Source organism: Hippocampus guttulatus, chromosome 8, assembly GCF_054856545.1.
Source record: "Hippocampus guttulatus isolate MCC_2025c chromosome 8, RoL_Hgut_1.0, whole genome shotgun sequence".
NCBI lineage: Eukaryota > Metazoa > Chordata > Actinopteri > Syngnathiformes > Syngnathidae > Hippocampus > Hippocampus guttulatus.
In genome coordinates, this window is record NC_141268.1 from 2259621 (window position 1) to 2273299 (window position 13679).

The 13679-nt window shown below is 43.3% G+C and overlaps 1 protein-coding gene across 3 annotated transcripts in view; it reads left to right on the forward strand.

The window, feature by feature from the left end:
• Nucleotides 1-13679, forward strand: part of plxnb1b (plexin b1b) — a 180488-nt gene that overhangs the window by 127118 nt on the left and 39691 nt on the right. For all 3 annotated transcript variants that reach the window (XM_086118521.1, XM_086118522.1, XM_086118523.1), the window contains 6 exons: nt 1789-2700; nt 4689-4823; nt 4992-5114; nt 11498-11591; nt 11705-11871; nt 12000-12151. In XM_086118521.1, coding sequence (XP_085974647.1) covers nt 1789-2700; nt 4689-4823; nt 4992-5114; nt 11498-11591; nt 11705-11871; nt 12000-12151 — 1583 coding nt within the window. The remainder of the gene's footprint in view (nt 1-1788; nt 2701-4688; nt 4824-4991; nt 5115-11497; nt 11592-11704; nt 11872-11999; nt 12152-13679) is intronic.

Here is a 13679-nt window from a genome sequence, read left to right on the forward strand (position 1 = left end):
GGGGAATTAGGTTGGACCATAAAATAAATATGGCAGAAAACTTTAATGTGGAGGTAGGACTTAAGCAAAGATCAGCTCTGAGTCCCCTCTTGTTGTTTTGCTCTGGTGTACAGAATGACAGATGGGGTCAGACATGAGTCTCCGTGGACTAGGATGTTTGGAGATTACGTTGTGATCTGCCTTGAGTGTAGGCGGTAGGTAGAAGAGAACCTGTAAGTGCACCGAAGAGTCGAAAAATGAAGGTCAGTCACAACAAGAGAGTTATGTGTGTGAATGAAAGGGAGGTCTGAATGTCACTCACAGAAACATAGACTATATTATAAGTGTATGAATGAAATGGAGGTCAATCGAAAGGTTAAGTTACAAAGACGAGAGCTGAAGAAAGGAGGAGTTGAAGCACTTGGGATCAACTTTTCAGAGCAATGGAGATTGTGCACTCAAGAGTGGTCAGGAATGCTTTACAGCAGGGGTCGGGAACCTTTTTGACTAAGAGAGCCATAAAAGTAAAATATTTGGAAATGTATTTCAGTGAGAGCCATATATATATATAAAATGTATTTTAAAAGTGATTTCAACAAAATGTCAGTATAATAAGCCTCTGAATGTATTTTTAAAAATAATTTTGTGATAATACTCACCATCAATGTGAATGGTTTTCCGTTCCTCACGATTGCTAAAAATCCAGCAAAACTATCGGAATGAAAGTCATCTTGCCGGGTCCATACGCAAAGTACTGCTGGCTAGCTTGCACACTGCTCAGTAGCTTGCACGCTTCCTTTCGGCTGTCTCTCACACAGTGTTTTAATGCGAACGTAGCATGGGGCGTGTCAAAGTGCCGCTCTGCATTCGACCGTTTCATCGATGGTATTTTGTCATTGCAAATCAGACACACCGCAAAACCCGTTCTCTCCACAAAGGCGAATCCTTCAGTCCATTCGTCCCGAAGTCTACCAAACTCGTCATCTTTTTTTCTTTTCGCCATCTTATTCGCTAAGGATTAGCTTTGAGCTAATGGCCGAGCGGGTTGATTCAAAAGGGGGCATATACCTGTTTCCACAGCAATGGCAATGTTGGCCAGTATTATCCAATCAAAATGGCTCCTGGAGCCAACTGCAGCCCAAATAGGAAACAAGCAGTGAAAAATCGATGGATGCATTGATAAATTTTTTTTTATCTGCGAGCCAGATTCAATCATCAAAAGAGCCATATATGGCTCGCGAGCCATAGTTTCCCGACCCCTGCTTTACAGGATGGTAGTGCAGCTCGCCATGTATGGTTTGGAGACAGGAGCAATGACCAGAAAACATGAGACAGAGTTGAAGATGTTCAGATTCACTTTGGAAGTGATGAAGATGGAAAAGCTCAGGAATGAGCATCAGAGCGAAACAGAGTGAAAACGAGAGAAGCCAGTTTGTACTCGTTCTAAGAGTTTGGACGTGCAGAGGAGGGGCAATGGTTACATATGAAAGGATGCTGAAAATGAAGCTGCCGGATAGTGGCAAACAGTTTGACCAAAGAAGAGATTGAAAGTATGGATGTGGTGAGGGAAGACTTGCGGAAACTGGAGTTAGAGGAGAAGCTGCAGAAGACAGGCAGAGATGGGAGTAAGCCAAAAGCAAAAGAAGAGGATAAACTATAAACTGAAGTAGGCAGATTCGAGTTATCTGTGTGTTTAGTTGGTTCAATTTTTGTTATTTGTTGTTTTGTCTGTTGGTTTTATTTTTGTCTCATTTTCTCTCCATTGTCCTAACCTCCCCCCACAACCCCCCACCAACCAATCCACCGCAGTTTACATTGCCCACCTCAGCTCCTGCCACGACCAAAACCCGAAAAGTTTTCACAACTCCCACGCCCACCACCACCATGTTGGCCACAGCCACTGTGACACCAATCACAGTCATTACGACAACAGCAGTAACAACTCTTGCCACAACTTTTATGGCTCCTGTTGCTGCACTGACCACTCAGGCGCCAACCTCTCCACTAGCAACTATCACCTCACACCCCATTGTCCCTCAGATGATGACCACAGGCACCACACCTCAGCCTTCGAGTCCCGTGGCAAGCACCAAACCCGCACCGATTACATTTCCACCCCGAGACACAACTACCCGAGAGGAAGAAGCTCCAGATGCAGATGGGATGATGTCCATCACACATACAGACCTGGAGAGTGCTGATGTTACGCCAAGTGCAGAATTATTGCCAGTGACTGTTGATGAGGATCTAAAGCCCATAATGCCTCTGGTCATCCCACCTCCTGACTCTGACTTCTTGGAGGTGATGACAGAGTCGACCCACACTGACACCCAGGAACTTGGCGGGACACTAAGATGGGTGGAACCACTCACCCCAACATCATCTGGCTACCCGCTTCCTACGCCCTTTCCAATGGGCGAACCGACTAACTCTGAATCTTCCGTCTCACTGGATCTGACCCCAGCCCCAACCCCAGTACCACCCCAAGACTCTCAAACTCAGTCTCAAAGCACGGACAGCAATCCTGATGTGCTCTGGCCAAAGGAGAAAGATGGCATCCCCGCTGATGGGACTGTCCTTGCAGAAAACGACACTGCAACTTTTTCAGCTGCCACCGTGCTTTCAGGTGATGGTGAAGTTGAGAATGCATCCCCAGTTTATCCCCACTTGGTGGATACTGAACTGGACTACCAATATGATCCTGCTGACAGCTTCCTCCCGGTGAGTTGAGACACTGTCGCCCAGCTCTCAGTTGTATTACTCAAAATCTTAATTGGGCCCCAACAGCCACCCCCTTTCTCATCTCCCGATTGGACTTTGTCCTTCAACTGTAGGACTTTGTAAACCATCCTTTCGATCATTTCTTAATCTTTTGACACCTCTTTTTATTTTTTTGTGAGTTTTTACATTTTATTGACGGATTAAGTTTGACCTGATTGTTTCTCCGATTTGTTTATGTATTCATTTCAAATTCTTACTAATTAATGGGAGTATAAGTATTTAATTATTTATTTATTTGGGGATGCGGGTAGTTATGCTTCCACCAGCATGCCTTCCTTGGAGGAAGCAGAGTCTGGGGACTCTGAGGTGGCCTCTCCTATCTCTGTGGTCAAAGTCACCGATGTGGTTAAAAAGCTCCTCGGTGGCAGGGCCCCAGGGGTGGATGAGATCCGCCCAGAGTTCCTCAAGGCTCTGGATGTTGTGGGGCTATCCTGGTTGACACGCCTCTGCAACATCGCGTGGTCAGCGGGGAGAGTGCCTCTGGATTGGCAGAGGTGGTGGTCCCTCTTTTTAAAAAGGGGGGGGGGGCGGAGGGTGTGTTCCAACTACAGAGGGATCACACTCCTCAGCCTCCCTGGTAAGGTCTATTCAGGGGTGCTGGAGAGGAGGGTCCGTCAGGAAGTCGAGCCTCAGATTGAGGAGGAGCAGTGTGGTTTTCGTCCCGGCCGTGGACCAGCTCGACACACTTAGCAGGGTCCTCGAGAGTATGTGGGAATTCGCCCAACCAGTCTACATGTGTTTTGTGGACTTGGAGAAGGCGTTTGACCGTGTCCCTCGGGGAGTTCTGTGGGGGGGCGCTGCGTGGGTATGGGGTACCGAACCCCCTGATACGGGCTGTTCGGTCACTATACCACCGATGTCAGAGTTTGGTTCGCATTGCCGGCAGTAAGTCGGAATCGTTTCCAGTGAGGGTAGGACTCCGCCAAGGCTGCCCTTTGTCGCCGATTCTGTTCATAACCTTTATGGACAGAATTTCTAGGCGCAGCCGAAGCGTTGAGGGGGTCCGTTTTGGTGGCCTCAGTATTGCATCTCTGCTTTTTGCAGATGATGTGGTACTGTTGGCTCCTTCAAGCAGGGCTCTCCAACTCTCACTGGAGCGTTTCGCAACCGAGTGTGAAGCGGTTGGGATGAAAATCAGCACCTCCAAATCTGAAACAATGGTCCCCAGTCGGAAAAGGGTGGACTGCCCCCTGCGGTTCGGGGAGGAGATCTTGCCCTAAGTGGTGGAGTTTAAGTATCTTGGGGTCTTGTTCACGAGTGAGGGCAGGAGGGAGCGAGAGATCGAGAGATGGATCGGTGCAGCGTCTGCTGTGATGCGGACTTTGTATCGGTCTGTCGTGGTAAAGAAGGAGCTGAGCCAAAGGGCGAAGCTCTCAATTTACCGGTCGATCTACATTCCAACCCTCATCTATGGTCACGAGCTATGGGTCGTGACCGAAAGAACGAGATCCCGGATACAAGCAGTCGAAATGAGCTTTCTCCGCAGGGTGTCCGGGCTCTCCCTTAGAGATAAGGTGAGAAGCTCGGTCATCCAGGAGGGCTCAGAGTCAAGCCGCTTCTCCTCCACATCGAGAGGAGCCAGATGAGGTGGCTTGGGCATCTGATCCAGATGCCTCCTGAACGCCTCCCTGGTGAGGTGTTTCGGGCATGTCCCACCGGGAGGAGACCCCGAGGACGACCCAGGAAAGGCTGGAGAGACTATGTCACCCAGCTGGCCTGGGAACGCCTCGGGATCCCCCGGGGAGAGTTGGAAGAAGCCGCTAGGGAGAGGGAAGTCTGGGCTTCCCTGCTAAAGCTGCTGCCCCCGCGACCCGGCCCCGGATAAGCGGTAGAAGATGGATGGATGGATGGTAGTTATGCTTTGATCAACTGACGTGCAAGACCCAAGGAATTAGTGTTTTTGTGGATGTGCCTGTTTTGAGCAACAGGGGGATGAGGGATCCTATGTCAGCTGGGGTTCTTCAGCTTGCCCTTGTGTGGAGAAGGTCCAGGGTTCATCATTGCTCCCTGTCAGAGTGGAGAGGAAAATCACTCTACTTGCCCGCAACCTACATCTATATCAGGTACCACAGAACTAACACACTCACATGCATGTGCCCACATGTACGTGCACACACACACACACACCCACACACACACAAATACAAACATGCACAATCTCTGCGGTCTCTATCAAGCAGGATTACCCTTGCCGGTAATCCTTCACCGAAACAAATCTTTTGTTTCTGCAGGATACAGAGATGGACTATCAGTGTGTGTTGGTCATTGAAGGGCAAACTGTGGTGGTGGATGCCTATGTGGAGACTGATGACATGAATCCATTCAAATTTGACATCACCTGTCAACTCCACCAGGTTTGTTGTTAAATCGTGGATATAAAAAGTCTAGACACTCTTATTGAACTGCCAGGTTTTTGAGACATGAATAAATAAGACCAAGATAAATCATTTCAAAAAATGTTTCCACCTTTAAAATGAACGACTGCGATTGGCTGGCAACCGGTTCAGGATGTCCCCCGCCTACGGTTGGGATAGGCTCTAGCACCCTCCGCGACCCTTGTGAGGATAAAGCGGATCAGAAAATGGATGGATGGATGGATAGATAAAATTAACTATAACCCGTCAGAATTTATGTTTAACGCTTGAAGTTTGACACTAGTCACTTCTTTCTTGCATGCAGTCTTTAGAATCATCAATATACTTTTCAACTTTGAATGCCTGCTGTTCAGTTAATTCCGTTTTTTCACGGCCCTCTGAATAGGGATCGTCGGCCAGCATGGAAGGATCACTCTTTCTGTACTTTTTTGATACATTTATTGGGACACTTTGCAGCAGAAGTGGATGTAGTAGTAGATGAAAACGAAGTAGTTGCAGTAGCAGTATTAGAAGCAGTAGCAGAAGCAGGTAATAACCTAAAGCACACATAAATGCAGTAAAAAATGAATACATCTATCTTTCTGCATCACGATGTAAATATGTATAGAATTTACATTAATTAATACTTTTATTTTAACAATACATTTAATAAGTACTTTAATCAACCATGATTTCACTATGTATTATTATCGTCATTATTTTAAACGTAAGAAACCATACATCACAAACATACCAAGTCGACTCGAATAAAAGAACTACAAGTCCCAAAAGGTCCAACCCGGAAGTGGAGCGCCGGCATGATTAAGCCCAGCTGCAACGCAATGTACTTTGTTCAAACATCAAATTGCAGCTGGACAAACATGACAACTATGCAAAATTAGTTAAATAAAGACACCACTGTTCTAGACACACTTTGGCCCACGCTGTCTAAATTGCCGATTGCGAACGGTAACTAACTGTGATTGCAAACATAAAGCACAACGGACACAACGCAAAGCAGACAAACAAAGCAACCGATCATGATCGAATCTAAAGCTAACTTTACATACAGTATCTGGTAAAGAAAAGCACACGCGTAGCTTACCATTGGGCCATGCTGACGACGAAGCGAGTGTATTCACTAACGTAACATAATGCGATCCTGTTTTTTATACGTCGCGCGAACGGTCACCTGTCAGTGGCAGCCCCGCCCCTCTTAAAGTGCCAGGTTAATCCAACACCTGCTTTGCCTGGTTATGCCGGACATTTCGCAGCGCCACAGAGCCGTCATAACCTGATAGCATGATAGGCTGTCCACTGTAATAATAATAACTGCTGTCCCTGAAGGGTTAATCACATAAGAATAGTAAAAAGCACAAACCATTAAAAAAAGCCGAAAAAAGAAAACATGTTTCAGTCAAATGGTAAAGATTGGGGGGGGGGCTTGCCCAAAGTTTAGCAAGTGGTCATTCCAACGAGAGGGACCGGCAATGAAAAAGGCTTGATCAGCTCTGAGCCTTTGCTTCATTATCCGTACCGTCAGTAGCATTTGGTCCACTGACTTGAGGCACTCAGCAGGTACGTACGGGTGAAGAAGCTCAGATCGGTCATCTCGGACGAGACCGCATAAAGATTTGAAAACAAATAAAAGAATGTTAAAAAGAACTCAAAATTTTACAGGTGACCAGTGAAAGGAGGCCAAAGTTGGAATTACAGTATGTGCTCCCTCCTATGAGAAGCACCAGTTAGAAGACGAGCAGCAGCATTTTGGAACAACTGGAGACACTTGAGAGAGGATTGGCTGACTCCAAAATAAAGTAAATTACGATAATCATTTGTCAAATGTATGCCAATGCTGTAGCATTGTTGACTATTTTATGGTCATAGTTAAGAAAACTATTTCTTGCTAGAAGGCCTTTTCCATGGAAGTATTGTCCCCGTTCTGTACAACGGTAAAATTAAAGTCTTAAGACTGAAGCATATACCACACTACATTACGTTTCTGGTTCATATTACACTGGAATATGAGCTTGAAGCAATGTCGTCCATCCCTACTTCAAGTGTGTGTGTTTTCTAAATGTAGCTGGGTTTGGATTTTTTTTTCTTTTGTAAGTTAAGGCTTCTATAGCCAGTTTTCTTTCCTTTGATGCTGTGGAAGCTCCTCTGCGGACCATATCTTGTGCTCTCAGATGTGATCACAAAAACGGAAGGAAATGTCAACTTGAAGAGCTGCATGTAATTTGGGGTCAATCAGAGCCACTTTAAGACAATATTATATTAGATAGTACCCATTTACAGAGGTTTAACCACATTGTATTTTTTTGCCATTATGACCATAATTTTTTTCTTTCCTCAAGTATATCAGTAGTAGTTATGCTTTTTGATATCTAGCCATATAATGTGGAATAATAACAGAAGACAAAATAAAATGTATTTCCGCGATCCTGTGATTTCCGAGTTCCTTCAATTCATTACATTTTTTTAGAACCTCAATCAATACCTGGACATTTTTTCCAGCTGCTTTCTTCTCCCCAATGACATTAGCAAAGTTCTTTGTCATTCTGATTTTCATTTACCTGAATGCTTTTGCAACCATAGCCACAGAGAAGCCAGTCCAAACCCTTTTGACTACTTTTATTACAGTTAATGAAAGACTGACTCTAACACATAAATCCTGGTAATTGTGATCACAAATCACTGGAGTCTGGTGTATCACCCGCTTGTGTAACACTCCAGAAAAATGCATGAGTTCAGTTCCACATGCATGGGATCCATATCAACAAAGATTTACGACTATGCCTTTTACCCAATGCAGATCCTTGGAAAATGCCAGCAGTGACCATAACCCCTGAAGATTGTTGTCTCATTTGGCTTCGGCTTGCTATCACAGACATTTTGTGATCATTAAAACCTTGGGATTGATTAAGTTTATGTTGAACATATAAAAAAAATCCCAAACTAGATTTTAGTTGCTAATTATATGTGTCCCAGGCCAAATGGTCATTATGGATTCCCTTAGAGGACCATTGAAATGATGACTGTGAAAACCATATAAATGTACAAAACCTCAACATATTCCATATTACAAAGTTGCCTCTTCACTAGATTTTTATACAGTAGTGGTGCAATGATCCATTTTTTCGGACCAATATGATACGTGATATATTGCTTTTTTGAAATGATACAATTCAACACGATAAAGGTGATTTTGATACAATATTTCAATACGGTAACAAATCTTCTGAAAAGAAACCTATACTAATTGCGTAACTCCAAGTAAACACAATAGAATGCCGTGCACTTCGAGAGTATTCGTTTGCTTCAGTTATATTGTACAAATAGTCGATGAAGGTTAATGTAACTATCAACGGACATGGTGTAACGGCTTCTGCAAATAAGCATTTGCAACACTGCTTGAGCAAAGAGCATGGATGTAAACAACATTGCACACTACTTGGGCTGCAACTACCATTTATTTCAACAATCAGTTAATGAGTCAATTATTTAGTTTGGGTTTTTTTTAGTTTTTTTTTATTTGCACTCCTTTAAATATCTTCTGTATTTTTAAATTGACAGGATAGAGAAGTGCACAAACAGGATGTTGCATGAACATCCCGGAGGTCGTAAATAATGAGTGACATAGTTTTTTAGTTTTTTAAACTCTGTGACTATGTTGATATCAAAAACCTTGATCATTTGTCACGGATCACCGCACGCACGTTCAAATGTGTGCCACACACTGCCTGCCAAATAACCCTTATTTCAGAACAGTAACACATAAGCTTATTCATTCAATTATGACCATCGCTCTAGTAAGTGCAAGTTAATTTTATTTATATAGCACATTTCAACACAGCTTTGTCCAACCAAGGGCAAAAAACAAAACGCATCTGACTTTTGTTGCTGACCGCATATGTCGCAACGTGACTTTGTGTGCTTGGTTAGGCTGTCCACGTTAGCATCCGTCCTATCTGCTATTGGGCTCTGCCACCATTGGTTTTTCTGCAGTGGATTTTCTTTGTGGTTGGCTGCGCACATTTGCTTGTAACGTCCTTGTGCCCTCTTCCAGCTTTGTAGCATGTGGCATTTCATTATAAAGATAAGAAAAACTTTATTTGTCTCACAATGGAGAAAGGCTAACGCTGCCGTGTTTCGCGAACGAGTTGCCTTAATGTCCCGCAATGAGTACCTCCAAATATGTCAGTTTTTTTTTACTAATTTTGCTAGCTTGTAGGTTTGATATAAGTGTTATGCGACTGAGCTTTGAAACGCGTGGAGTCCGTCATTATCGGCGGTAACAGAGAGAATCCGGTCACTTTTGAAAATGTACAATTTTTCAACCTCAGATAACAAACAGGAAGCACTGTAAGAGAAGTACGGTCATTTTTAAAAAATCTTTCAGCTATGCAGCTCGATACTGATCCGCTGCCCTGTGGTTGGGACCACCACTGTAGTAGAACTCGCAAGTAATTTTTTACTGTAATGTAGGAGGGAAATGCACTTAACTTGTTCTCATCTACATTCAAGGGGATCTCATGGAGTTGCGCGGTAGTAAAATAGTACGTCTTTTTCAAAGACCGTACATCATGTTCACTACATTTTGTCCAAAATGGGTGTGTATTCCCTTTGCCTTTGTGCAAATAAGAGGCATTTATTTGGCACTCCCAGGTTTATCTTATCATGAAACTGACAAAACAATGGATTAAACAATGAGTGTCTGCCACCCCCCTGTAAAAAAATTAATAAAATAAAAAAAATCACCCTTCAAAAGCATTCTTTTTTTGTCTGTACTCAGCTATTATACGGTCCTGATTTGTTCATTTTCCCCCCCAAAAAATTGAAGTGTTATCCGCATCGTAATTTGTTAGATTGGGATGCCTTGTGTTCAGACAATTTATTTATTTTTTTAATTTTAATGAAGTTATTTTATCTTGCTAACAGTTTCGGCAGTTAAAACTTTCACTGCTTACCAAGAATCATGACGGCCCGTTAGTGAATTTGCCCCAGAACGGGTTCAGACAAGGAACAAGGAAATGGTCGTCAATAAAAATAAATATGTTTAACCCACTGTCATGCTTTGTATAAAAGTGGGTTCTCTAGGCATATCTTTTTTGCGACAGGGCCTTTTCACAACACTCTGACCTCGGAGACACTCAGTGAATAACGGAGATGATCGGCGCATATGTGGGACCTTCTTTTTCCTTCGTTTTTGTGAGGTCACACAAGAGGGTTTGGTCTCACGTCAAGCTGCATTTCACTTGTTTGCAGGCTATATCTTGGCATTGTCACTCCTCCGAGATATGAGACCAAGCCCTCTTAGAATTGGAAAACTCCTTTAATCCTGTGAACACACACAGTCCAGGTTTAAGGGCTAAAACAAGGACTAAAGGAGTACAATTGGCATTGGCTCTTAAATGTATTGGCAGCATAAAGCTCGTTAGCCCATAAAAAAAAAAAAAAAATTGACCGTGTCATTGTTTAACCTGCGGGGTTTCAAGCGGGAGAGAAAGGTAACTGCTGAAATTACTGTATGTTAACAAAACTCTTTTGAAGCGATTTGGTGGAGGGAATATTTTGTAAAATCTGTTCAAATTTCAGAAAAAGATTGAGCCCATTTAGCAAGGGATATGAAGTCGACCAGGGTTGCCCAAACTTTTTTGACCGAAGATCTACGTTTCGATCAACCAACCTCCCGCGATCGACCCGTTACTGCACACGCGCGCATACGCACGCACGTACGTCCACACACATGCCATAGTGAGCAATAGCCTGACGCATGTGACGCACTTAGGCAGCCTGTTAATGATCGTCGCTTACGCGTACCGTTTTACAATGCTTCTCTCGGCCCTCCAGATTCCCATTCTTTGCCCGTCTCTTCTGTGAATTGTTCAAAACTAACTCTGAATGAGAATAATGATAACGATAAAAGATTTAGAGCAACAACTGTGATCACAAGCTGCACTGCAGAGTCCTGAGTGCTAACAACTTCCGGTGACGCAGTCACGTGTCACTGTAGGTTAAAAATGACATGCTTTATTCTATTTTCTTTTTTAAATATTTTTTTGTGAAAGTGAGACTGATAGAATGATTAGGGTGCAGTGTGCATGAACACCAAAAATATATTACGAACATGCACAGAGACACAAATGTTGTTTGTTTGGGGGGGGGGGGGGGGGGGTTCCCTTGACACCCCTCGGATCGACTTGGGACCAGTCCTTGATCTACTGGTCGATCACAATCGACGTAATGGGCACCGCACCCCTGAAGTAGACACACTATTTGGTTTTCGTGGGAACCCTTAAAGTGATGTCACAGAGTAGATCTGGTCCCTGGACCTTGAATTTAACCCTTGTGCTCGTCCTAAAACTATGTTGCTTTTCTAGTACACATATTCTGCTCCCGTGGAGGAATATCAAGCTATGGTGTATGTGAAGAGGAGGGACACATTTCATGTTGACAGCTCTCCTGATCTCTATGGTAATTTGTTGTCCTCTTTTCTATTGTCTTCGCACAATCTCTTTATGGCATGAACTTTTAACAGTGACCCAAAAATCCATGACCGCCACTCTTGTGTGCTTGTCAATGTTCAGTGACTCTGTACAACTGCTCGGTGGGCCGCACTGACTGCAGTCACTGCCACACAGCAGACCACAAGTATGGTTGTGTGTGGTGTGGAGATGCACAGGCCAGTTGTTTATATTCTGGTTTATGTGTTGAACCTGTGCAGCAGACATGCCCTGCGCCGGTCATTCATTCTGTGAGTACTTCCATTTATTTCCTTACAGTTTACAAATTTTTGCAAAATTTGATGATCCATGTTCTGTCAATTTTTGAAGTAACAATGATTATTCGATTTAAAGAAACTTTCCATTCTACTTCCTTCAGATTGAGCCACTTTCCGGCTTGCTTGAAGGTGGCACTCTGGTGACCATAACAGGCTCCAACCTAGGCCAAAAAGCAGAAGATATCCTCAATTCTGTGTCAGTGGCTGGTGTGCCCTGCATAGTCGTAACCAGTCTCTATGAAGTCTCCTCCAGGTACAAAAGTGTTCAGTGAATGATTGGTTCATTTTGTGTGTGTTCAGTCTTTTAAAATGAAGAGGAAACTCAAGAAATAAGGGGGGGTCTCTGATTGATATGAACATGTGCGGATACGAGACACCCTTTTAAACTAGTATGGGCTAATTTGTGTGAATAGCAGAATTAGCAACACAACAAGGAGGTCAACACATTGTGTTGCATACAGTTGCATGCTACGCTGTACAATCACAATATGGGGTCTGTGAATAACCTTTAACAGCTAAAAATAGTTTGGGGTATGTTTTTTTTATTTTATTTTTTCACTGATAGCGCATTTACCAAATTTCAGTGGCCATACATTGCCTTTCATGGGAATGTCGCCCCCGCCAACATGGCCGCCTCGTAGGCTCGTGGGTTAGCCGGACTGCTCCAGCTTGCTGGTGTATTAATGCTTCTCTTCATATCTGTGCAGGAGAATCTCAAAGTCGAAACATGACATTTGTATTGTAGCTTACATTAATCACCTAACAACTCAGGGATAAGACACCACACAGAGGAACCTACTGTTGTGTTACCTCAGTCTATTCACAAAGCAACATGCAATGAACGCCTAGCATGGATATAGAACTTGTAATATTTTTAATGTACTTGCTTGTGAATGTTTACTGAATGCACATCTGTCGATTTTGTACAGAGTACACATGGTTTACCGGATGCGCAGCCATATGTCACTTTATTTATTGTATTACCTGAGGAGATAATGGTTATAGAAACGTGAAGTTTGTTTTTGTTTCTGTAGTTCAGTTGAACTATAAGTACTATAAATGTGCTGCTATAAAAAATAAAAAAAATCTGACTCCGACGGCGTCAAGGCATAATCTGAATCCCCTTCAAGAGCTGAGGTGCACATGTACAGCTGGTTGGCCAGCTTCAATCACCAACTATGGCAACAAAACTAGGACAAAGTACAAAAGTCATCCCTGCAGAATCTGAAGTACGCATTCTTAAAAAGCTAATGTAATAACCATGAAAAATATTCATAAAACGTTGTCTTCCTCCGGTAGGATGGTTAGGTGGGTGGGTCGGTACATGGATAGACTGACAGAGAGGGGCACTTGACCCTATTTTTCCGGTCCGTCCTCAGTCTGCAACCTGGGTACCATTCTGTCATCGCCCCTCTGTCTTTATTCATAAAATAATAGTCCTCCGTCCTTACATTCCAAACGTCCACACATGAGACCATGGGAGAGAGGCTTACGGCAGATGTTTCATAATTCATTAACATTATTTAAAGCCAGTGGCGGGCCGTGCATTTCAACCTTAGGCCTTCAGTGACGTCACATACATGAACATTAACACAATATAGGCTCGTCAGGCAGCACTTAATTTCAGGAGCATTTAAAACCCATCAAGTATGCATTCACAATTAAGAGCAGGAAACTAAATTTACTGATTTTGTCAAAAATAAAAAGATGATTTTAAAAATACTAAATAAAATGTCACCCAAATTACGCTGTGTGATCTTAAACAAGTCTGTCCAATAAAT